This window comes from Anastrepha obliqua, chromosome 1, assembly GCF_027943255.1.
Source record: "Anastrepha obliqua isolate idAnaObli1 chromosome 1, idAnaObli1_1.0, whole genome shotgun sequence".
NCBI lineage: Eukaryota > Metazoa > Arthropoda > Insecta > Diptera > Tephritidae > Anastrepha > Anastrepha obliqua.
The window spans coordinates 139,355,003-139,379,340 of record NC_072892.1 but is presented as its reverse complement, the minus strand read 5'-3'; the positions used below and the strand labels follow the sequence as shown (position 1 = coordinate 139,379,340).

The following is a 24,338-nucleotide window of genomic DNA, read 5'->3' as shown; positions in this document are numbered from 1 at the left end:
TATATGTCTGATCGTTTTGTCCTGGATCTCGTCGGCGTAATTGAGGAGGTGTCTCCTGACGTGCCTGGGAGGCGGCTCTGGGTCAAGCAGATGTCTGCTGTAACACTCTAACAGGAACTGCTTGCTGAGTAGTTTATTGTGCTCCATTACAGGAAGCGTCTGTGCCTCGTTGTGCAAGTGTTGAAGATGGGACATCAGGAAGCAACTCGTCGCTGTCCGAATAACAGTGTTTTAGCAAGTCTGGAGCTTTATCCACTGCGTGTCACTAGTTCCAGGTGAGCAGGCAGACTCAGCATAGTTTCTAACCGTCGGGCCAATTGTCTTAAATGTCGATAGCAACAATTCTTTGTCTTTGCTCCAAGTGGTGCCGGCAAGCGATTTGAGGACCTTGTTCCGATTTTGGACTTTAGAGGCAATTGCGGTTGTATGCACAGAGAAGGAGAGCAAACTGTCCAAGGTTTCACCCAAAATTTGGGGATTGTTAACAGTCGGTATTGGTGTGTCATCGACTTTTACCTTGAGTTACAGTTTGCTTTTGCTTTTCTGCTTTGTCAGGTGGTGCTTTTTTTTGTGGTATTTTCGGTCTGTGTAGAAAAATTTAACGGGTAGCATCCAGGAAAAAAAATATTTATTTGCACTATCCTAGTGGGTATCTCTACACCACTTCATCAAACTCTACCAAGCCAGGTATGCATAAAGAAAGCTTCTAACAAAAATGAGTAGCCATTCCTCTTTCAATAGTCGCAGTATACAAACAGACAAACAAATTATTGCAGGTTAATCCCTTCAGACCTGAATTATTGTTAATGGATAATAACATTATTTTTTTTACTAATTATTAGTAAGAAGGACATCATAAAAACAAATGTGTGAAAAATCATACATATTTATTAAGCTTTCCGAATTTTACACATGAGGTCCGAAGGGGTTAAACTCTTAAAACTAAACTCTAAATCAATCGAAAACCTCAGTCAGTGTGAGACTTTAACGCCACTCGAAACACCTCAAGGCCAACGGTTCATCCTATAGGGATACCGCGATTAGATAATTACGTCTGGAGGCTGTCGTGAACAAAAAGCTAAATCGTCATTTACATTCGCCCGCTGTTCGTCTTCCTGCATTTTATCAATACTGCTGTTGTTCTTGCTGCTGCTGCGTTCGTCTAGCACCATTCCTTCGCATCCAATCAATATTGCGAAGCTTCACGATAGTTCGTATTGCAAAAGCTTGCACCGCGCTCCACTTTTCATCCGACTCAAGCATTTGTGGGTCTGGATTAGTGGGCGTTAGAAACACACCACTTTTGTTTGCTGGGTTCCTTAGTGAACCTGCTGCAATAAAAGGTCACATGTTCGGCAGTCCAAGCGTTCTGGGCAATAAGGACTACCAGCCAAGTCTAGGTGAAGCAAATATTTTCTGAAACCACTTAAAAACTGCGTCAGGAAAAAATGAACCTTTCCATATTTCCATCAAATCCACTCGTTACTTCGTGGGATCAACCTACGCAACCATCGGCTTTTTGTTAACTGGTCCCATTTTGATTACCATTCAGCTAAACTCCTACTTATCCAGAATCGACCCCGACACTCTCAATATATGTCTGACCTGTGAAGGTACCCCGCACGATACTAACCACCTATTCACATTGCCTCTAAAACCCACTCACCTAACAACCTTCTCGAAACAGCATGTTTCCTGGGCCTACCATTAGATGAGTGAGCGGTTTAATGAACTACTACAATAACAACAACAACAACAACAACAACAACAAGCAATAGAGCGCCTAAAGAATTAAAGGAAAATAAAGATTTCCTTTAATCAAAATCATTAGTGTTGTTTTAGTGAAAAAGTTGTTCAAACACAAAATTGGATGACTAATTTTGCGCCACCTTATGGTATTCCTCAAGCTAAGTATGAGGGCCAATCTTAGAAAAAAAACTCCGTTACGATACAAAATTTCTGTGTGTCAATTAACACGCAAGCTGATACTTCTTCATGGGAAAAAAATAGACTAGCGAATTTGGCATAGTCTGTCGATGAGCGGCCGCTGATACAAACAACTTTTTTTATCAACTAGTAGCTTATAGCGCAGTGGGCATCAAGCTCCGTACCAACCAAATTTTTAAAAACTATCCAAATTGAGAAGAAGAAAGTCATAACCTTTAGCCTTTACAACCTTAGCGATTATTTCTGTAAGGAAATGCTGTAATTCACAAACCCATACTACAAGATGAAGTCCGAAATAAACAAGACTAAGCTAAAATAGAAACGACAGAAGCTTTTTTCTAATAACTTCGAATTTATTTGTTCAAAATAGTTTGCGCGATCTAAAAGCTTTTCGAAAGAGTGTTTCAGGTCATTGACCGGAGTCCGGAATGTCTTTCAGGATGTCGGTACAAGCCTTTTGAATGGTATCTACGAACGCAAAACGTTTTCCTTTCATGACCAAATGCAATTTTGCGAATAGGTAGAAGTCACAGGGAGCCATATCAGGCGAATACGGTGAGTGATTGATGGTTAAAATGTGATTTCTAGTCAAAAAATCTGTCACAATAGTGGACCGATGAGATGGTGCTTTATCATGCAATAAGCGCCAGCTTCCTCCTTCGCGGTATTCAGGACGAATTCGACGAATGCGATGCAACAAACGCTTCAAAATACCTAGATAGAAAATAGTGTTGACGGTTTGACCCGTTGGCGCGAACTCCTTGTGGACAATTCGCTTGGAATTGTAAAAATCGTAAAAACAAATGAGCATCGACTTGATTTTTGACTTCTCCAAGCGCGATTTTTTGGGTGGTGGTCATCTGGAGCCTACCATTCGGCTCTTTGACGGTTAGTTTCAGGTTCATGTGGGGAACACCACGTTTCATCACCAGTTACAATGGTGTAATGGAAGTTCTCGTCTTTTCTCGCCTCTTTAATGAGGTCTTTCGAATGTTGAATTCTGAGCAATTTTTGGTCCTCAGTTAACTTTTGCGGAATGAAACGTGCACAGACCTTTCGTAAGCTCAAATGATCAGTTAAAATGCGATAAATCGATGTTTTCGAGATATTCAACTCCGGTTTCATGAATTTCAACGGTGATTTCGGTTCATTTTTGATAAATTTACGAACAGTTTCGATGGAGTTTTCGGTGATTACTGATTATGGGCGGCCGGTATGTTCATTGTCTTTTATGTACCTACAACCATCTCTGAAACGTGAAACCAGTCATCAACTCTGGCACGAGATAGACAATCATCGTCATAAACTTTGTTCATCAATTCAAATGTTTCGGTAAACGTTTTACCGATTTTAAAATAAAATTTGATATTAGCATTTTTTTCGAAACTCATTTTTGTACCGATGACACAAATATACTGACACTTTGGACGCAATAACTTCGCTTCCACTTAACCGAATATCATCAAGCTTTCACTGGAAGTCAGCTAGGGATGTAACTTCCAACGCACTAACTCATTAAAAAGATGACGCCATCAAAAACATTTTTAAGAGGCCAGTATTGTTTATTTTGGTCCTCACCTTGTAATTTCGAATTTATCTAATTTCGCTATTGGTTTTTCTACAAGTAAATTTATCAAGTAATAAATAATTTATTAGTACATTTTTAGCAAATTACCTCTATCAATAATCACATTCACTGTCAAAAATAAAACAAATCGGTTGTATTGAAATATATATTTTTTTTTTAGTAAATATGGCCTTAAATTAATTTGTTCTCAGTAGAAAAATATTTAATGTAAATAGTTAGATGGCCTCATAATGACTGCAATACGCATTTCTCTATGCTAATAATTTTTAAAGATAATTTTATAAAGCTTTGTATTATGCGCTAGCAATGCACGAAAAACAATCAGTTTGTTATTGGAGAAAAATCTAGAAGGGGGATTTGCAGTCGATCATCGCCTGCGCGCAGTAGTGGGTGAATTGTATGCCTTGCAACAGCAAGTTGTTGACGCCCTGCAAGAAAATCAGAAAGTAAAATGAATCAAAATATCTTTAGAAAATGAATGAAAAAAATAACTTAAAGAGCAAAGTGAGTAAAAAGTAATTATTTGTCATGAATGTTTGTTTATGTACTTATATGTATGGATGTAATCGACCAGTTTAATTTGTGCTGATAAGCGAAATATTATATAATATGACGAACAGCGAAAAAAAATAATTGCGGCGCAACTTTTATCTGAACAACGTCCCCCGGCAAAAAATTATCTTGTATACACATAAAATTCTATCAATTTAAACTAGCAAATCAAGCAAACAATTTTCAATGATGACGCCATCATCAAGAAAAAATTGCGTTTATTGTGAAATAGAGAGTGCGAATTGTGATGCATCGTGGCTTAGATCTGATATGATTTAACTGCTTAGTTGACTATAAAAGACAAAGTTAGGTGATTGTGTCGAAAATACATACAATATCGCACGTTTGTTCAAAGAACGTCGTAATTTAAAGAATATATGTTTCTACATAATTATGCACAAGTAACTACCAGCTCTTGCTCAAAATAAATTTTTTACTTAGCGAGGCTGAGTAAATTAAAAATTTTGAAGCCCCTTTTTTTGTGTGTTTGACGTTCTTCCAGCAAACGAGTGTTGCATTCTTGGTTTTTAAGTTCGAGTTTCATTTCTTAGCAGCGTTTTTTTTTTTTGTTTTTTGGTTGTCTATGGCTTGCATAAATGCAGAACATCAATGTAATTGTCCTATACTAAAATATGTACCTATTAAGATTATCAGAGCGGGTGTTATAGTTGTTGTTGTTGTTGTAGCAGTAACTTTGCCCTGTCAGTGTATTATAAATCACCGGTCGTCTTCGTCTAGCTCATCTAACGGTAGGCCCAGGAAACTTGCTATTTCGACAGGTTGGGTTCAGAGGGAGAGAGTTGTTAGGTTGTTTGATAGGTTGTTTGATAGGTTAGTGTCGTGCGGGGTGCCTTCACATGCCGAACATATGTATGTTTAGTATGTCGGGATCGGTTCTGGATATGTAGGAGTTTAACCTGCCGCCAAGGTTACACGGGACTCTCGGGGATGTTGGAGCTCTTCGTATGCGATAGGTGGTGGTTGGGCTCCGATGACAGCATTCGGGGGTCCGGCGCTTAAGAAGGTGGTAAGAGTCTCCCGATGAATGTTATTAATTGTCTGTCTGTACACTGTCCGATCCAATAATTGTCGGTCTGTTTTGTCCTGGATCTCGTCCGCTTAATTGCGGAGATCCCCTCCTGGGAGCCGGCTCAGGCTCAAGCAGGTGTCTGCATGGGTGGGACCTGCGATAGCAACCCAATACGCACTGCTTGTTGAGCAGTTTATTATGCTCCTTTACGGATCCTCCTGTGTAGATGTTGAAGTGGGGGCGTCAAGAGACATCTTGTCGCCGTCCTAATACCAGTGTTTTGACAAGTCTGTTCCTTCTTCCACTGCGAATCATTAGCTCCAGGCGGCCAGACAGACGCAGCATAGTTTAAAAGCGGTCGGCCTATTGCCTTAACACGTTGAGTGCCACCATACAACAAAAAAAATGGGGTTCGTCCGGCCACGATTTTTTTTTACATAATACAATAGAATATTTGAATTTTTGAATAGGCCGTATGATGCCACATTGGTCTCATACCCATAGGCCAAGCAGGATAAACAATGCAATGGCTCTAGTATGACGTGAATACACTACTACTAATAGCCTCTATGAAGCAGCTGCATCAGCACAAACCGAAATCTCACACATTATACCGTGAGACCAAGTGTCACCACAAGGCCTGAAAGTCCCTTCGCACTGTGAGACCAACCTGGACTCACATGGCACTCAGCGTGTTAAATGTCGATAGCTACATTTCTTTGTCTTTGCCCCAAGTGCTGCCGGCAAGCCGGGTGTTATAGTATTATAGCATACTTAAAGGAAACTACAGTTTTGCATTTATGTTCCTACACTTCTTAACAATGAAGTATATGTACCTGGGTATATGCATACATATAATTGGCGCTTACACCCACTATTAAGTGTTTGGCCGAGCTCCTTCTCCTGTTTGTGGTGTGCGTCTTGATGTTTTCCACAACTGGGTATATGTTTAGCTATACCTTCTTCGTCTTCTTAGCATCACAGTCCTTGGTGAACCATTACTACATCCACAGCCTTTCTTCACCCGTCTCTATTTAAGGCTACTTCCTTCCACCGAGGCGTCCTTTTCTTCGGCCTCCAATAGGGCGTAATTCAACAGCTTTTCGAATTATTCTCTCCATGACATTCTAAACTCGCGCCCAAGCCATCTTATCCTCTGTGATTTTATAAATCTAATCACAGTTTCGTGTTTTGCTAATAGTTCCAGCTCATGATTATATCTTATTAGAAAAGTTCCGTCCAATAACAGTCTTATTTGTCCATACATTTTTTGAAAAATTTCCTTTCGAAGACCATTAGTTGATTAATGTCAGTGGTTTTTAGCGTCCATAGTTCGGACCAATCATAGGTAAACACGGGGCGGATCAAGGTTTTATATGTCCTTAACTTTTGGTCGCGAGATAATAATTAAGACTTAAGAAACTTAGGAAAGTAAGACTTGTTTGCTGCTAAAACTTTATATTTTGATACCCAGATAGGTAAATTCTTGTACACTCTCGAATGCGTAGTCTCCGATCAGCAGGTCATCATGTCTTAAACCGGAACTGGACCGGACCATAAACTTGGTTTTCTCTATATTAATTCTTATCCCAGTAATTCATACTTCTTTTCCTAGTTTTTTAAATGCACTCTGTAATTCACTCCTTCTTTTCGCCATAATAAGTACTGGAACGGCTTGTTGTACTTGTATAAAGGTTGAATATCAATGTTGATAAAACTTATCCCTGTTTAACTTCCGATATAATGGGAAATGATTCACTCCCCTTACACAATGACCTTCGCCGTGGTTTTGGCAAATATTATCGCCTTCAATGTACTCCCCACCACCTGTAATACACTTATGACAGCGTTTGATCCAGATACCGAAACATTTATGGAACTCTATTTTCGGTGTAGCCATCAGAGCCATCTTCGGTTTTTCTATTTCTTCTTTTCGTCTGTTAAAACGCGTTCGCAGTAGTGGTTTTTTGACTCGATCAAACAGAAAAAAATCGCAGGGAACAATCAGGTGAATTCGTTGGCTGTTGTATGATATTCATTTCGTTCTTAGTCAAAAATTCACGGATAATGATGGCACTATCATGGTGACAAGCCCAAAAGTTGTTGAAATGTTTACCCATTCTTTTTTTGCGAACTCCTTCACGTTAACGTCCTTATAATACTGTGTCCTTATTAACTGTGTGACCTGCTAGCGAATCGTTGTAATCCATAAAAACCGTGAGCATTGCTTTTTTTTTTTTTTTTGACTGAAAACGACGTAGTTTTTTGCTCTTGGTTCATTCATGTCTGAATTGCGTGTCCCATAAACCCACGATTTGTCTCCAGCAATGATGAATTTGATTAAGGTTGGGTCGGATTCAGCTTTGGAACCCGGTCCCGTTGTTGCATGCAATTCAGGCCCTCTGCGACCAACTTTGCAGCAACACGACGCAAACCCAAATCATTAACTTCAATGTCCTGAATGGATCCATAAGCAATGTTTAAGTCCTTTGCCACCTCTCTAATGGTAAATTTGCCGTTATTGATCAATTTCAGCATAAACATTCCCATAAATGCACAAGGAATACTGCTGAAGTGACAGTCTGATTTCTAGCGTCTACTAAAATGGGGCAATCTTGGAATACCATATATGGTTTAAATAGAGAGCTCATCCGCAGTATGCGCAGACTGGAGGTGGCTCCACGGTGTGTGCTAATAGTAGCCGGGAGGAATGTTTTGGTATATGCTCTCGGTTTATGGTAGTGTAGTCGTGGTGGGTGTAGCTTAGCCATTCAAGTTTCATTCTGATGTTGAGATATCGTCTAATAGCTGACAGCAAATCTCTCTTTTCGCATGTGGGATCTTTTGTTATCGGTGCTGAGGAGGCTTGTTTGGCCGCACTTTTTGCCATCTCGATCCCGTGAATTCCTTTGTGGCTTGGTATCCAAAGTAAGCGTAAGGTAGCCTCCTTACCAATGAGTGTATATCTTATTTACTAATGGGGGATGAATTGGATAGAGCGTTTAGAACTGCTTTTAGAACAGATTTGCTGTCGGTTCATATGCGAGTTTTACAATCATTTTTCAAAGCCATGTTTATAGCATGACAAACGGCGGCTGCGTCTACTTGCTAGCCACCACCAGATTGAATAACTCTAGCTTGTTTCCACGACAGTCGATTCTACGTTACCGAAACGACCCGGATTTATATCCGGCCAAGGACTGTCACTCCAGCAGCATTCCCCATATGGAAGTATGGGGAATGTTTATGCTACTACAACAACAACTCTAGCTTGTTGGCGAGTCCAAATATTTGATACATAACAGAAGGAACTTTTTGTGGGCTTTTGGATCGGTTTATATTTGAAATGTCTTTGTCGATGATTGAGTTGGATGAGAAAAGAAGTTTAGGGAAGAGTCTCGCTTGAATTTAATGCATTCTTTTTGAATTTTTGGTAGGCAAGCCTCAACTAAAAGAGTTTTTATTGAAGTTGTGGGAAGAAAATCGTTCGCGCCGCTTGGTAATATACCGGCCTGAAGATGTTTAAAGCCGTTTTTGGCGAGTGCTCAAAGGGGATTTTGCTTAGTATGAATGTTTTGGTGAATATATAAGAGCATTAATGTGTACATGACATTTCTTAATTCCTAATGCCTTTTTTAGATAAGAAAAGTGGCAAGTCCATCGGTAATTAGGGGAAAATGTAATACCTAATATTTTCATGTTTAAGGGGTAACACCACTGTACACGCGTAAAATAAACACGATTTTTAAAGGATTTTTTTGTATAGAAGGAAAAGGGAAACAATCACTCTGATTTGGGAAGTTATTACTTATATACTAAAATACAAAACTACAAAGTTTGATCGAAAAATTTTACAAAATGGCGGCCTTGGAAACATTTTTGTAATGTGGTTTCTCTTGAAGGAGCTCCGCGGCACGCAGCACAGAGGGTGCAAATTTTAATCTGGAACAAAGAAACATTTTTTTTCTTAATCTAGATAAGAATAGCTAGAGAAACACGTAGGGGATTTAAAAAATATTTATTTTTGTGGAATTCGCAAGCATTTGAAGGAAAAAACTCTATTTTGGACTAAAAAAACGGCACTTAAATAATTATAACAATGGTTTAAATTAATCTATCGAAAATCCCCTACGCTCTTCTCTTAAGAAGGTTATTATACAGACGTAGTGAAAAACCTGATTAAAAATATTTAAAATTGTTTGAGTTATGCTGCGTGCCAATTTCAGAAAACGTGTTTTGAGAAAAACGCGTTTAAAGTTTGGAAATTTGGAGAAGTCGTTAGGTAGCAGTCACTAACGCTTGGTTAAAAGCTTAAAATATTTATGAAATAGACTTCGGTAACGTATAAAACTTTTTGTTCTGTATTTTAAAAGGTTCAAAGAATTTTTTAAGCTTATAAAAAAAAAATCAATTTTTTGAAATTTCTACAGTGGTGTTACCCCTTAAGCTTTGAAAGTGTGTACCCGATAAGACAGATGATTTTGATGAAATTATGTCGATTTGTAAATTTGTAAACTAAAACACAAAATTGGAGTTTTAATTTTTTGTTAAAATCTAAACTAATTTTTTTTATAAATTAATTTTTAATATAAATGAATTAAATAAACGTTCAAAATATTGCACACATAGCAAAACAAAAAAACAGTTGTACGATTTTCAATGGCACTCACTGTGTGCAATGATTGTAAACATTTTTGCATGAGCATTTATACTCACCGATAACGCAGGAATGACGACTTCCAGCGCATAGAGTATTATGTAGCAGAATGCAGATAAGCCAGCCACAAAAAAGGAAATGAACCAGAAAATTAAAAACCAAAAAATGAACCAGATCGGATTTCCCATGTTGCTGCTTATATGGTTGTGGTTAGGCCGAGTAGCTTCAGGAGGTAGAGTAGACTATGTAATAAGGTTTGTTGTTGCTCTCACTGAGTATGCTTTTACACTCTGATGTGCTCACTTTCTACTGAACGCGAATTATTATCGTAGGTTGCGGCTAAAAACACTGATGCTTTATGCTCCAAACAGGTTCCTGAGAAAAAAAAATAAAATAAAATAAAAATTATAATAACAGTAGCATCGTATAAGAATGATGTTTAGTAAAGGCATGTATTTACATACATATATGTACATATGTATGTAGGTAGCTATTCATAGGTATACATTTATTTTAGTTTATTTAATAATGCACGATTTTCTTATTTCGATTTCAATAGAAACTAGGCGGAGAACTTGTGTTAAAAAATTCTGAAAACTCTACAATTTCAGTGTTCTCATATTATCTGAGTCTTCAGTCTTACGTTTACTTAAAATGTCTGCGGCTCAACCATGCAACCATTCTTGTACAAACTATTTTTTTATAAATACAATACATTCTGCTGACTCACAAAATCGCACGTCTTAATGCATAAATTGTTTGTTTTGTGATAAGATAAAGTTTATTGAAAAAGTTATCACAGGTGTTTCCGCCAGTGCGTTAAAAATACTTATGTGATGAGTTAGAAATAAAAACAACTTCAGAACTAACAACTAAGAAAATAAATTTATATACTTACATGAATTTTTAAAGCTTTAACCTAATGAACCTATTAACTAAACGCCTACGCGATCGCAATCACATACAACATGCATACATATTTATGTGTATATGCATATATATATATACATATATTAATATGTAAAAGTTTGTATGTGAGTATACATACAGCCATGGTCATATAAATAGCACATTTAGACTTTGAAAGCAAAGAGTGGAATATGTTCTTAAATAATTATTTTTTATTGGAAAAAAAGCAACATAAAAAAAAATTGTCAAAAAGAATTTCAGTTCTGATTGAATTTACGAGAACGTCAATAACTCACGAAATCTCCCGAACACATAAATAGCACATCCTAAACAATTCCAAATAAAAGCAAAAATAGTAAGCAAATCAGATAGTTAAGTAATAATATTGTTTTACCAGTTTAGTATTTTGTACTATATCCACCGTTTTTGATTACTTCTTCAAGCCGTCGCTCCGTGCTTTCTACAAGCTTGTGGCATTTTTTCTTTGGAATCGAGTACCAAGCCTCCTCAACTGCGGCCCGCAAATCAACGAAATTTTTTTATTTTTTTTTAGCGACTTTGACCTTAACGTCATTCCACAAATTTTCTATCGAATTGAGATCAGCGCTCTGCGACGGCCAATCCAGTACCATATTTTTTTCTCTTCTGAGCCATTGCTTCACTGTCTTTGCAGTATGCTTTGAATCATTGTCCTGCATAAATGTCCAATTTAGTGGCATAAACTCAAACACAAATGGCTCTATTCTATTCTGGAGTATATCCAGATACTAAAATCTATCCATTTTACCAACCACGCGAACAATCGGCTCAACACCATGCCAGGAAAAAGCTCTCGAAACCATGATGCTTCCGCCGCCGTGTTTAATCGGCTTTTTTGTGAACCTAGAATTTGACGCTTGATTTTGTGGATGACGTACAATGGTTTTCCCATCTGGTCCCATCCTATTTATTTTGGTTTCGTCGATCCAAAGTATGTTGTTTCAAAACTGAATAGATTTCTTGTTGTATCACCATTAACATTCCCCATATATACATATATGAGGAATGCTGCTGAAGTGACAGTCCTTGGCCGGATATAAATCCGGGTTCCGGTTACGTGGAACCGATTGTCGTGGGAACGCTGTGAGCGAGTCGTCAGATGTCGTGAATGCGTCATACGGGCTTCGTCTCCATTATTCCTTTCGGCCGTCCTCATCGGCGAGAGTCTTGCGGATTTCAGTCTAGTGACATTCTGCTGATGTCAGTCGCAGGTTTGCGTAATGTAGAGCCTATCCATTTCCACTTTCGTTCGCGTATTTCAATCTCAAATGGCTTTTGTGCGCTTCGCCAAGGAACTCGCCATTAGAAATCGAAACGGAACTCACGGAGATTAGCTGTAGCCCCTTTCCAAATAAATGATTTTACTAATACTAAGTCTTAAAATACAGTTTAAAGATAACATAAGATATGTCAAAAATTTTTAGATCAATAAATTTAATTTTTCGTCATTGTTACCATCAAAAAATCGTATATATCTCAGGAAATAAGGGGAAACACCACTGTTATTTTTCAAAAAAATCGAAATTTTTGTTTGCGTTTTCTTAAAGTAGATACATATATTCAAAAATATGTAAAAAAAATGTAATTTAAAATCTTGAAAATTGACGAAGTTATACCCAATACAATAAGTGCAGGTAGTGAGTTACAACGGCCAATGAAAACTTTAAACGCGTTTTTCTCAAAACGACTTTTCCGAACATGGTGGCCTCGATTTCTCGAAGACTTATGAACCGATTTTAATTTTATTTTTTGTATAAGCATTGGCTACAGTCGTACATAGCCGTTTTGAAAAATTGCAAAAATTAATATTTTTTCAAGCCTTTCGAAAACCAAAAAAAGAGTAAAAACACAAACTCATTTTTCAAGACTGCACCATTTTCTCAAAAAAAATTAAAAAAAACGCCACGTACGATGATAGCCATTGATGTATAGATTAAGATTTTGTTTTTGGTTTTTTGCTTTCAGAGGATTTTTCACCGTTGTATCGTGGCCACCAGGGTGCATCAGTTTTTTATGACGTGATTGCATTAATATTAATAACAATTGTAATTTTTAATAACACAGGCCAACAAAATCTCGCTTTTTTACAGCTTTCAAAACGGCTATGGGTGTTTCTTGAAGGTTTTTTTATGCTGACAACGAATATGACCTTGAAAATGCTCCAGCACGTCAGGATTTTTGGCAATTTGAGGTTAAAAAGTCAAAAAATGCAGATTTTGGCTATTTTTTTAATTTTTTTTTGGGCAAGGTAAAGTTTTTTTTTAATTTTCCACAACGGCATCGCAAAGTACTAGTCTTCAGCTTTAAAATCCATTTTTTTTAATATTTTTACGATTACTATAAAAAAAGTTATACTATTTTGAATTCGCCCTTTACAGGGGCGTTAGAGAGTTAGAAAGGTTGAATTTGCATATCTAAAAGTCTCCAATTCAAAATAGAATAACTTTTTTTATAGTAATCGTAAAAATATTAAAAAAAATGGATTTTAAAGCTGAAGACTAGTACTTTGCGATGCCGTTGTGGAAAATTAAAAAAAAACTTTACCTTGCCCAAAAAAAATTAAAAAAATGGCCAAAATCTGCATTTTTTGACTTTTTAACCTCAAATTGCCAAAAATCCTGACGTGCTGAAGCATTTTCAAGGTCATATTCGTTTTCAGCATAAAAAAACCTTAAAACCTTAGTTAAAATTATCGAAAAAGTGTTTTGGTTGTTGGCCTGTGTAATTAAACAAACCAAAAACTCCAAAATATTCCACCAAAATAATTTGTATGAAGAAAAACCGCTCAAAGCAGTATTAACAGTTGATTGTCAAGTTTGGAGGTAATCTGCCATATGTGAACGGGTAGATTAATTTGGTGGATTTATTGCTAATTACTGCATATGAGATCGTATTATTAATTCGCATAATTTCGATTAACGATTTCCACGACAGTCGATTCCAGATTACCGGAACGACCCGGATTTATATCCGATCAAGAACTGTCGCTTCAGCAGCATTCCTCAAACATTTCTGGGAATGTGTATGCTCAAGAACAACAACAACAACAACAACAACTTCCAGAATAATTGTATTAAAACACAAAGTTTTTAAGTGCAAATTTAAAAAAATATTACATTAGTATTTCTCTGCACTTTATGATTTCTAAGTATTGATAAATATTATATGTGATGAATATTTTAAATAATTGTATTTCATGGCATGTTTAAATGCTTTCAGTCATTGAGTTTTTACGCATATTAAAAAAGTTATGCTCAAGGTGAATCCCGGCATGTCCTTAAAAAATATCCCGAAATCCCGGGATCAAAAGTTTTCGAAAATATTGACATCCCTATTAAGTATACATATATTTACATTTTTTATACGCAGCCTAATTAGCTCACGTAAATGCTGTTTTTGCTGTTTGTTTCACAACATTTTATTTTTATTTTGGTTTGTTTTTGAATATTACTCATCTAGTATATATGGACACTTATAAAACATAAACAACATTGTTGACAAAATTATCCGAATTATCCAAAACAAGTATTGTTAAGGTTCAATACGCGTTTTGTGGCCTTTTGGCGTCACCAAATACACAACACATCACCAAATGCGTTCGGTCCCCGACTATGCCTGGAATAATTAAATAAATGCACTACATTTACACTTGCATACATATAAACATATGCGTTTGTAAATATGTATGTATGTATATACTTATTTCCATATATACATTCATATGTTACCTAGCATTCCGAGGCATGAAGTAATGAATCAATTAAAATTTCAAGGGGCGAGTGTTTGAGTAATTCACCTAAACGACTTTGATACGGCAATAAGTCAGTTGACAGTAAGAAATTAGTAGGCGCGATGCAATGTGAAAGGGGTCGGGCGCTTTTCTGACCGGCGCACAATATTTCACATTCTTAAAGTGGTTGTTTTTGTTATTGCTGTTGTTATTGTAATAGTATAAAGCATTCCCCACGCATATTTATGGAATGCTGCTGAAGAACAGTCCTTGGCCGCATTTTAGTGCGGCTCATTACAGTAATGTACAACCGGCTGTCGAAGTCAATCGCGGCTGCTCCTTGACTCATATATACCTATGTATATGCATATATACATACATACATATACACATTTGAATAACGGTTGCCAACTATAAGCTTCCAGCGATTTTTTTATATTATCATAGTTTGTTTTGATCTTCTAAAATCACAGTTAATTACATGCATACATACATACATATAATTTTAATAAAATTCAATTAATATCAATTTGTATTTACTACACATTTTTCTTAATATATGCACACACACACATGTACGTATGCAAATATTTAATTCCATAAATATTTTCTCTAAGTCCGTAGAAAGTACACACCCGCTTGTAATATATTTTTAGAAGCACATATATACATAAATACGTTCATACAAGTATGTGTGTAGAATAATAAAAAAATATTTTAATAACACCACGCAAATGAAAGTTTATTATTCTAATAACTCGACCAAATCTGCGTCACACTTACGCTCAAAACTCAATCAATTGTTTGTCTGAACTTTACTGCGACAAAAACACTACTAATAAAAAGGCGGGCAGTGCTTTAAAAGTAGCTGGTGTTTGAGATCACCTGACAGACTATGTCGACACTCTCGAAACCACTCAAAACAACTCAAAACGATCAACGGCGATAGAGCACACGTAGGAGAGCGGCGCACTTAGGCTCTCTGTCTCTTTGCAATGTTTTGGCCAAGTTTTGGCGTTCGTGCTCCAATGAGTCTTCACGATTTGGCGCTCTTGTAAACACTTGGCGCCTTACAGTGGGATGATGCAATTAAACTGCGTATAATATTTGCTACAAATAGTGCATACAATTAACTAACACAAAGTATAGTTTTAATGTGGATAAGAAAAAAAATAAAATTGAAATTCAATTATAATAATATATATATATGTATATAATTGGCACGTACACCCTTTTTGGTGTTTGACCGAGCTCCTCCTCCTATTTGTGGTGTGCGTCTTGAAGTTGTTCCACAAATGGAGGGACCTAAAGTTTCAAGCCGACTCCGAACGGCAGATATTTTTATGAAGAGCTTTTTTATGGCAGAAATACACTCGGAGGTTTGCCATTGCCTGCCGAGGGGCGACCGCTATTAGAAAAATGTTTTTCTTAATTTTGGTGTTTCACCGAGATTCGAACCAACGTTCTCTCTGTGAATTCCACAGCTTACCACAATTGCAAAAACAAAAAAATTGATTTTACAGCTAAACGTCTCATTATTATAAGATGAGATCGTCGTCCAATTATAAGACATTTTCTCTGTTTTGTTAACTAAATGAATGTTTTCGACCCTACGAAAAAATGTTGCCCTTCTACGGTGTATAATCGGTTCAATGTTGCACTGAGCTCTGTAATAATAAAAGTACGTTCACATATGAAGTCATTAGCAATAAATCCACAAAATCTAAAATTACATTCCCATATTATTACCAATATGGCAGATTACCTGCAAAATTGACAATCAGCTGTCACAACTGCTTTGAGAGGTTTTTCTTCATAGAAATTTTTTTGGTGGAATATCTTGGAGTTTTTGGTTTGTTTAATTATTGTTAACGATATGAAGAAAATACAAGGAGGAGCAGCTAATTTAATTGCGCGATTAGGTGCTAATAATAAAGCGTTGGAGGAAATCCGTAAATGACGTTTACTGAGGTTTAAAAAATTATGGTAATACGCATTCGAAATTCGATATTACATTTTATAACAAGTAAAACATTCTGTCAACAAAGTACCGGGAATTCTTCAATAAAACGCAAAATAATTGTTTAATCATCAAAATTTATTTTTTCGCCTTCAAAATAGGCTCCATTCGAAGCAATACACATATGCCAACGATTATTCACGTCATCAAAGCACCTTTCCAAGCGTTTGAAGATGCCTTCTTCAGCTCCTTCAGTGAATTTTCCTTAATGGCCTCTATCGACTCAAAGCGGCGTCCGCGGAGTGGCAATTATTTGGGAAAAGGAAAAGGTCTTAGGGGGCTAAATCCGGTGAATATGGTGGTTGTTCGATGATATTTGTCGAGTTTTTGGTCAAAAAAGTGCTCACAGTAAGAGCTTGGTGAGACGGTGAGTCATCATGGTGCAAGATCCATGAGTTTTCGTTCCACAAATTGGCGCGGTTTCCTACGCACATTCTTTCTCAAACGTCGCATAACTTCCAAATAATATTCTTTATTTCCCGAACGAATTCCGAGTGCAAAAGACTATGATAATCAAATAAAGGAGTTGCATGATTTTCACTTTTGACCGGCTTTGACGTGGTGTTTTGGGTTTCGGCTCATGTGGATAGCGCCATGCCGCCGCCTGTTGACTGGTTTGCATCTCAAACTCATATGCCCACGTCTCATCACCTGTTATGCTATGCTGGATGAACGTTGGGTCCGAATTCTCTTGCTTAAGCACGTCTTCAGCCACCTTCTTCCGATGAATTGTTTGAAAGAAATTCAACTCTCTTGGAACGAATAGAGCAGCCTCGCGTCTCATTCTCAATTGATGGCGTAAAATGTTGCGAATTGATTCGTGAAACACGCTTAGGTCACGAGCTACCTCCCTCAAACTTAAATGATGGTTTTCGAGCACCATTTCCTTGACTTTGTCGACATTTTCATCCGTTGAAGACGTTGATGGGCGACCAGATCGGACCAAATCTTCCACAATTTCTCGGCCCTCTACAAAAGCCTAGACCCGTGTTTTTGATAAAACACACTCGCCATAGGCCTTCTGCAACATTTTCAACGATTCGGCACACGAAATCCCATTGAAAACAAAAAATTTAAGACAAAATCTTTGTTCGATATCCATAGTGAAAATCGCAGCCCACGTCTGCGATTGTCTGATATATGTAATTAAAACAAATTAACTGACAGGTCACGCTCAAACTCTGCGACACTATAGAGGTTAGTTGAACCAACTTTCCAGCTAAAAAAATTTAGACATATGTGTAACGCGCGCTTTTTAAATGAACAATCCCCGATATTTTTTTGACAGAATGTGAGAGGACAAAGCGTTTATGGGCACACGCTTTTTTCTGTTATATGAACGCATAAGCAGTAATACCTAACAAACATTTTATTAGAATTATGTTCACAGACCTGTTTTCTTTGCCGGCATCCATTTTATTTAGTTTTTACAGTCAGTGTCAGAAAAAAAGAACCGCGTTAATAATGAAGTATAAAAAAAATATATTTAATTTTTTTTTTAATGAAAGTATGTACAAAACTACGAGTCGGAGTTACTCAATAAGCCGTGTAGTGTCCATCGTTGTCGAGTATAACCTGGCATCTTCTCGGCATGCTTTGAACCAGCTGTTCTGCGTAGCTGGGCCAACCCATTACTGTGATGCCATTTTCTTGTCTTGTTGTTTATGTTTTTTTTTATAGATCAGTGGTTTTGACGATCCTTCAGTCGTCGTTCGATGGTGTTGATACTCACATCTATTCCCTTTTTAACAAGAATTGTGCGTGGCTTGGCTTAGTCACAAAGAAGGATCCCGCTTAAAAAGTTGGACGATCTCTTTATCCTACTTTTTTGTCGTCACTCGCTTCAAGCCGCGCTCGGAAAAGTCATCAACATTTTTGTGCACCTTAATCCGGTGAATCCACATCACAACAAACACTTTTTTTAATCACCTTTGCAGCCGCGGCGTAAGCTAATTTCGACCCTTTCGAATGCGTGCATAAAAATACCGCCTCGAAACGCTTCGCGTACTCATTTTTGTTTGGTTGCGTTTACGGGAAAGTTTCGAACGACACTAACTTGAGTTACCACTGGTGTCGTACCTCTTGAAAGCAGAGCAAAATATATCTAGAAGTTACAAGAAAAACCCCGGTTCTTTTCTTTTGACACAGACTGTACTTTGACGTTTCACTTTCCATTCGTAAAAATGATTATCTATTACACAGAAAACACAGGGTTGTATGTAAAAAAGTATGGTAATAATCTAGGATTATTTTATAATATCAGATTTTGGGAGAGAAATTTTGTATGGGTAATTACGATTGGCGGCCGCCGTAGCCGAATGGGTTGGTGCGTGATTACCATTCGGAATTCACAGAGAGAATGTAGGTTCGAATCTCGGTGAAACACCAAAATTAAGAAAAACATTTTTCTAATAGAGGTCGCCTCTCGGCAGGCAATGGCAAACCTCCGAGTGTATTTCTGTCATGAAAAAGCTCCTCATAAAAATATCTGCCGTTCGGAGTCGGCTTGAAAATGTAGGTCCCTCCATTTGTGGAACAACATAAAGACGCACACTACAAATAGGAGGAGGAGCTCGGCCAAACACCCAAAAAGGGTGTACGCACCAATTATATATATATAGTATATATATAATTACGGATTGGGAGCTAAGCACCCAAAAGATGATGATCTACTTATATTTGAGCGTTATATACTCGTAAAAAGGCATGTGTTTACTATCCATCTGTCTTTGCTATCTATGTACGAGTATATTTGTCAGGCACACACAATTTTTAATATTTAACGTTTTATGTATTCAGCTGATTTTCGAGGCAACCTACACTCTGGACCAAGGTTTTCAAGGGAGAAAATGTAACTGCTTCGCCTTCGTTGACTGTGGCATTTTTAGAATAGAACACCGAATTTTCCCGCCGGGTTAACACTAGATTTACTAGACCAGTCATTTTGTCCGGCCGTGCAATTTCAAATTCCTAACTCCTACTACATACTTGTACTTATAAGATTTGCTTTCCGAAATGATATTATTACTTTTGTAGCTATAACTAGAGAATACAGGGTCCGGCACTCGAAGTGTAACCAATTAAAAAGGCCATAAATTTAGTTTGGAAATTTACTTTTATTCAATTCAAAGTAAAAAATGTTTTAAAATAATCCAAAATTAAGAATCAATTTACCTTTGCTCGATAGGACAACCTTTTACCTTGACTATGGCCTTGAGATGGTCCAGAAACGAGTCGCATTGCGGACAATGAGATTTAAAAGAAAACTTTTTTATTAAAATTAATAAAATTGCGAACGGTATTGGTATATTTGTAAGCGAGAGCAAAACCAAATATTTGTTGAAGTCGAGGCGGCCTACACAGGTGCTACATTTTCATGTGGGAGCTTAGACTTTTGAAGCAGAGCAGCATTCTAAGTATTTGGATAACTCCCATGTAGCGGTGATTTAACTTCTTCAGTCAATGATCGCATCAACGCCACCCACATAACGTAATATGCCCACCTTAACTTGTGCAAGTCCCGGCTTTTGTTCTAAAACTACGAAGCTAACTATGTGCAAGACCCTTATCCGACCAATCTTAACGTATGGATGTGAGGTACGGACTCTTAAGGTTGCTGACTGCGCGCTGATTACTGGTAAGAATTGCATGGAAAGAAAAATTCTAAGAAAGATTTTTGGCCCAATAGGAATGGATGATGGTACCTATAGAATCCGGTACTACTCCGAACTAAACGATCTCATTTAGAACGTGACAGTTGGTCATGGTAACCGTATGCCTGCTGACTGTGCCGCGAAGAAAGCCATGGCATGAAAGCTAATGGCCGTAATGGCCAACAACAGACCGATGAACCGCCGGATAGACGCAGTGGAAAACGATCTCAAGGATTTGTGAATAAGTAACTACCGTCAATCGCTTTGGAGCAGCATTGTGAAAGAAAGAAAGAAAGAAAGCAAAAACCGGTAGAAAAACAGATATCAACTCATATTGCACGGGTCGGCACTCGAAGTGTAACCAACTTCAGACCGCTCGCGCAGATGATGCCCGTCTGTTACTTGGCTAAATGAGAGCCCAGAGTATTGTTTATAAGCGCGCGGAAGCATTTTGCCGAGAGTAAGCGCGAAAAAAGAAAATCGGTGATGGATTTCAAACGTAATCGTGTGATTCGATTGTTCGTGAGCTCGGATGCCTTAAAGTAAATAAAGTTTTTGTTTATCGCACCACTACTCGTTACAATGATACTGGTAGCATCACGAAACGTTATGGAGGTGGTCCTCAAAGTCTGGAAATGGTTGAAAAAGTGAAGAAGCGACTTGAGCGAAATGCCCAACTTAGTGCTAATCAAATGCCGAAAGAATTGAAAATATCTGACCATAGCATCCGCCGCATACTGAAAAATGATCTCAAAGTCAAACTTTACAAGATCCAAACGGCGCATGATCTCACACCAAAGCAGCAACAAGCCAGACTTGAGAGAGCGAAGAGTTGCTTCGCTTGGCCGAAGCGGTCAATTTCCGAATATTGTGTTGTCTGACGAAAAAAAAATTTTGAATTTCCCAAAACAATAGGGTTTATTTGAATGACCATTCATACGAGAACTTGAGTCATCGATTGACCACTAGGAGACAGCACCCGCGACTGGTAATGGTTTGGGCAGATGTAACTGCAGATGGGTGCTCTTCAATCGTTTTCATCGAGGATGGCGTCGAGGTTAATGATTGCTTTGAAGTCGTGAGCAGACAAACATTTCGGTGGCAGACCTTTCAACGTGACTCGGCACCGCGGCACCGTCTCACAAAGCTCGAGTGAACCAAGAATGGCTAAAATGCAAAGTTCCGAACTTAGCTCTCAAATTCACCAGACGCGAGTTCGATGCATTATTCTCTTTAGGCCATTTTGGAGAACAAGGTTCAGACGAAAAGATTCACCAGTCTCGAGGTGCTGAATAAAGTAATTGTCCGCGAGTGGCCCAAAATACCTGCAAGTCACTTTCGGTCAGCTTGTGACTCATTTCTGGACCATCTCAAGGCTATCTATAGTCGAGGCAAAAGGTGGTCATATCGAGCAAAAGTAAATTGACTCTTAATTTTGTGTTATTTTCACACATTTTTTACTTTGAATTGAATAAAAATAATTTTCCAAACTAAATGTATGGCTTTTTTTAATTGGTTACACTTCGAGTGCCGGACCCGTACTTAAACAATTTTGTGTTATCCAAGAAAATTAAAATAAATTTAATTTATGTGCTTACGTTTTTTGTTGTTAAATTTTTCGTTTAATCGTTTTTGACTATAAACTGCAAATTTCAAAACGACGCAAGTATACAAAGGCCAGATTCGCTAAAAAATATATTTGATTGTTTAAAAAAGGTCAAACATATGCTTTAAAAACGTAACATTGCTGGATAAAATTCAAATGAATTTTACAGCACAAACTATCTTTAATACGACCCCGACAACACTCTTAACGGACCCTTCTGGCCTATGTGAGACCTATTCAGATCAGCCAGATATACCTAACCCCTAGCCTTACAGCACAAAATGAATGTCTTTCTTGCATCGAATTATCACTTTTCTCTCTCAATTTTTTGACGCTATACACACCTACATACTGGCAAAAATTTAGAATAATTATTTCGAATTTTTGTGTTATCGAACGAAAATTATCATATTTTATTAGAGAAAAATCTATCACATCCAACATGTCGTGTCCGATATCATATTGTAGTTCAAAATTGCCAACAAATTGCTCCTCATTGAATATGACTTGGTTGTATAGTTTATAATTTTATTAAAAAAAAAATTAAATAAATGAAAACCGCGTAAGATTCGCAAAGTTTTCCTCTTTTTGCACGTAACCTGAGCCCAACTTCCCAGGCAAATTTTAGTATTTGTCATATTTTACTAAGTTTTATTTGATCCTCTGAAAAAATATGTATATTTACCCAGGTGTTTGTGCCACTTATGCATCAGTACTAGGCCGGATCCTCCCTACGGTAGGTAGGAAGGTAGGTAAATATGAAAGAAGTGGCAGTCGGTCTCTAAACCCATTCACTTAGACCGTTACCGATCCATTGTGATACCATGTAGCAGTTTACGTGCTACTACTCCTTGTTAAACAATTTCATTTTAAGTGCAAACTCATTGATCTGGCTGACCCTAATATCCCTAAGGCCAGCGATATCATTCCAGAACGATGAACCAAAGTATTTTAACCTAGTGGCATGCCACGCGGAACAGTAACAGAGAAGATGTCTGACAGACTCTTCTTTCTCCTCCCTAAAGAACCTGCAAGTCCCATTAGAGTATATTCCCAATTAAGTAAAATGATCATTGAATCAACGATGCACTGTTGGAATTCCTGTGACGATTCTAAAATTATTCTTATTGAATTCCATCCAATCTTTAAATCGATTTAGGTTAAAGCTACCAATATTTGAGGTTAATTGCATTGAATCCGTTAAATTGTCCCAGTAAGATCATCTTTATCTTTCCCTACAACCTGAATAAGAGAGGAAAAGTTAACCTTTCCTAGGCCATAAAATAGCTCTGTGCTTATAAATGCGAAGGCCGCCCTTTCCTGACGAATTTCGCTGCCATTTTGTTCCCAATAATTCCTATGTGCCCTGCAACCCATAGGATACGTACCTGGTTGTTCTGGTCCCATATATATTTAGCTTATCACAACAATCCAGCACCAGTTTCGATATAACCTGGAAAGAGTTTAGAGGCTTGATTACTGCTTGGCTATCAGTGAGGCAAGCTATGTATGCTTCTGTTGTTATTGTTGCATTCAAGGTTAAAATGAATTCACTGCGGATTTAAGCGCATATATTTTTTTTAACCAAAGGATTGTATAAATGATACACTACGGCGAAATTTTGTACACGTCACTTCCGTTCCCTTGCGATTTATTTAACTCTCGAGCCATACAAACGCCGCATTCGGCAACATGGATATACCCAAATGTAAATCACCCCTTTGTGTTGAAAATCTGTATAATGTAGAGATTGAAGTAAAGAAATTGAATCTCATTAATACTAATACATACAAAGTGTCCGACTCTCATTAACCGCCAATTAGGTGAAATACCAGTTGGAGTTTGAAGTACCACTCAGGCACCCCCAAGTAGCACTATAGCGCTGTTTTGATAACCATCAATTTACAATATATTAAGCAAATTTCATACTACATAATTTTTGTTTGTTTTCTCTTTTTGTAGTTTCTATGCTTTTTGACATGGAGTGAAATTGCTGCGCTACTTTCTAGTTTTCATTTTTACTCTCGCTACAATTCTGCACTTCATCAGATGAGTAGTGGAGCAGGTAGCGCAAAAACGCGCAATCAATTGTTTTACTCAGCTCCAAGCTACGTTTCGTTACTGCTAGTACCACAGAGTACTAGTCAAAAAAATCTTGCAGTACTCTCCGTAGTTGGAGTAGTAGCAGAAAACTTGGAATCGACTGGATCTACGTATTGCAATTCCAAACATATTTTTCAAAATTAGAATGTGCAGGGACCGACACTCGAAGTGTAACCAATTAAGAAAATCATGAATTTAGTTTGGAAAATTACTTTTATTCAATTCAAAGTAAAAAATGTGTGAAAATTATACAAAATTAAGAATCAATTTGCTTTTGCTCGATATGACCACCTTTTGCCTCGACTATAGCCTTGAGATGGTCCAGAAATGAGTCGCAAGTTGACCGAATGTGACTTGCAGGTATTTTGGGCCACTCGCGGACAATTACTTTTTTCAGCGCCTCGAGACTGGTGAATCTTTTATAGTCCGGGAGCCAGGGATTATTTTGACCTCATCATTTCATGCCGACTGATTTTAATACTGAAGGCAGACTGGTCCAGTAGC

At 37.5% G+C, this 24,338-nt stretch overlaps 1 protein-coding gene across 3 annotated transcripts; it reads right to left on the bottom strand.

The window, feature by feature from the left end:
* Nucleotides 1–3,850: 3,850 nt before the first annotated feature.
* Nucleotides 3,851–23,694, bottom strand: LOC129236318 (uncharacterized). 3 transcript variants are annotated; one of them, XM_054870637.1, is made up of 4 exons: nucleotides 23,519–23,694; nucleotides 23,120–23,465; nucleotides 9,834–10,149; nucleotides 3,851–3,963 (listed from the first exon to the last, which is right to left on the bottom strand). In XM_054870637.1, the coding sequence occupies exons 3-4, from the start codon at nucleotides 9,960–9,962 to the stop codon at nucleotides 3,880–3,882; spliced, it is 213 nt and encodes a 70-aa protein (XP_054726612.1). In that variant the 5' UTR covers nucleotides 9,963–10,149; nucleotides 23,120–23,465; nucleotides 23,519–23,694; the 3' UTR covers nucleotides 3,851–3,879. The 3 variants fall into 3 exon arrangements, with proteins under 3 accessions (XP_054726612.1, XP_054726611.1, XP_054726610.1); XM_054870636.1 differs by having other exon boundaries at nucleotides 23,523–23,694; XM_054870635.1 differs by lacking the exons at nucleotides 23,120–23,465; nucleotides 23,519–23,694 and adding an exon at nucleotides 15,236–15,369.
* Between the last annotated feature and the right edge of the window lie 644 nt (nucleotides 23,695–24,338).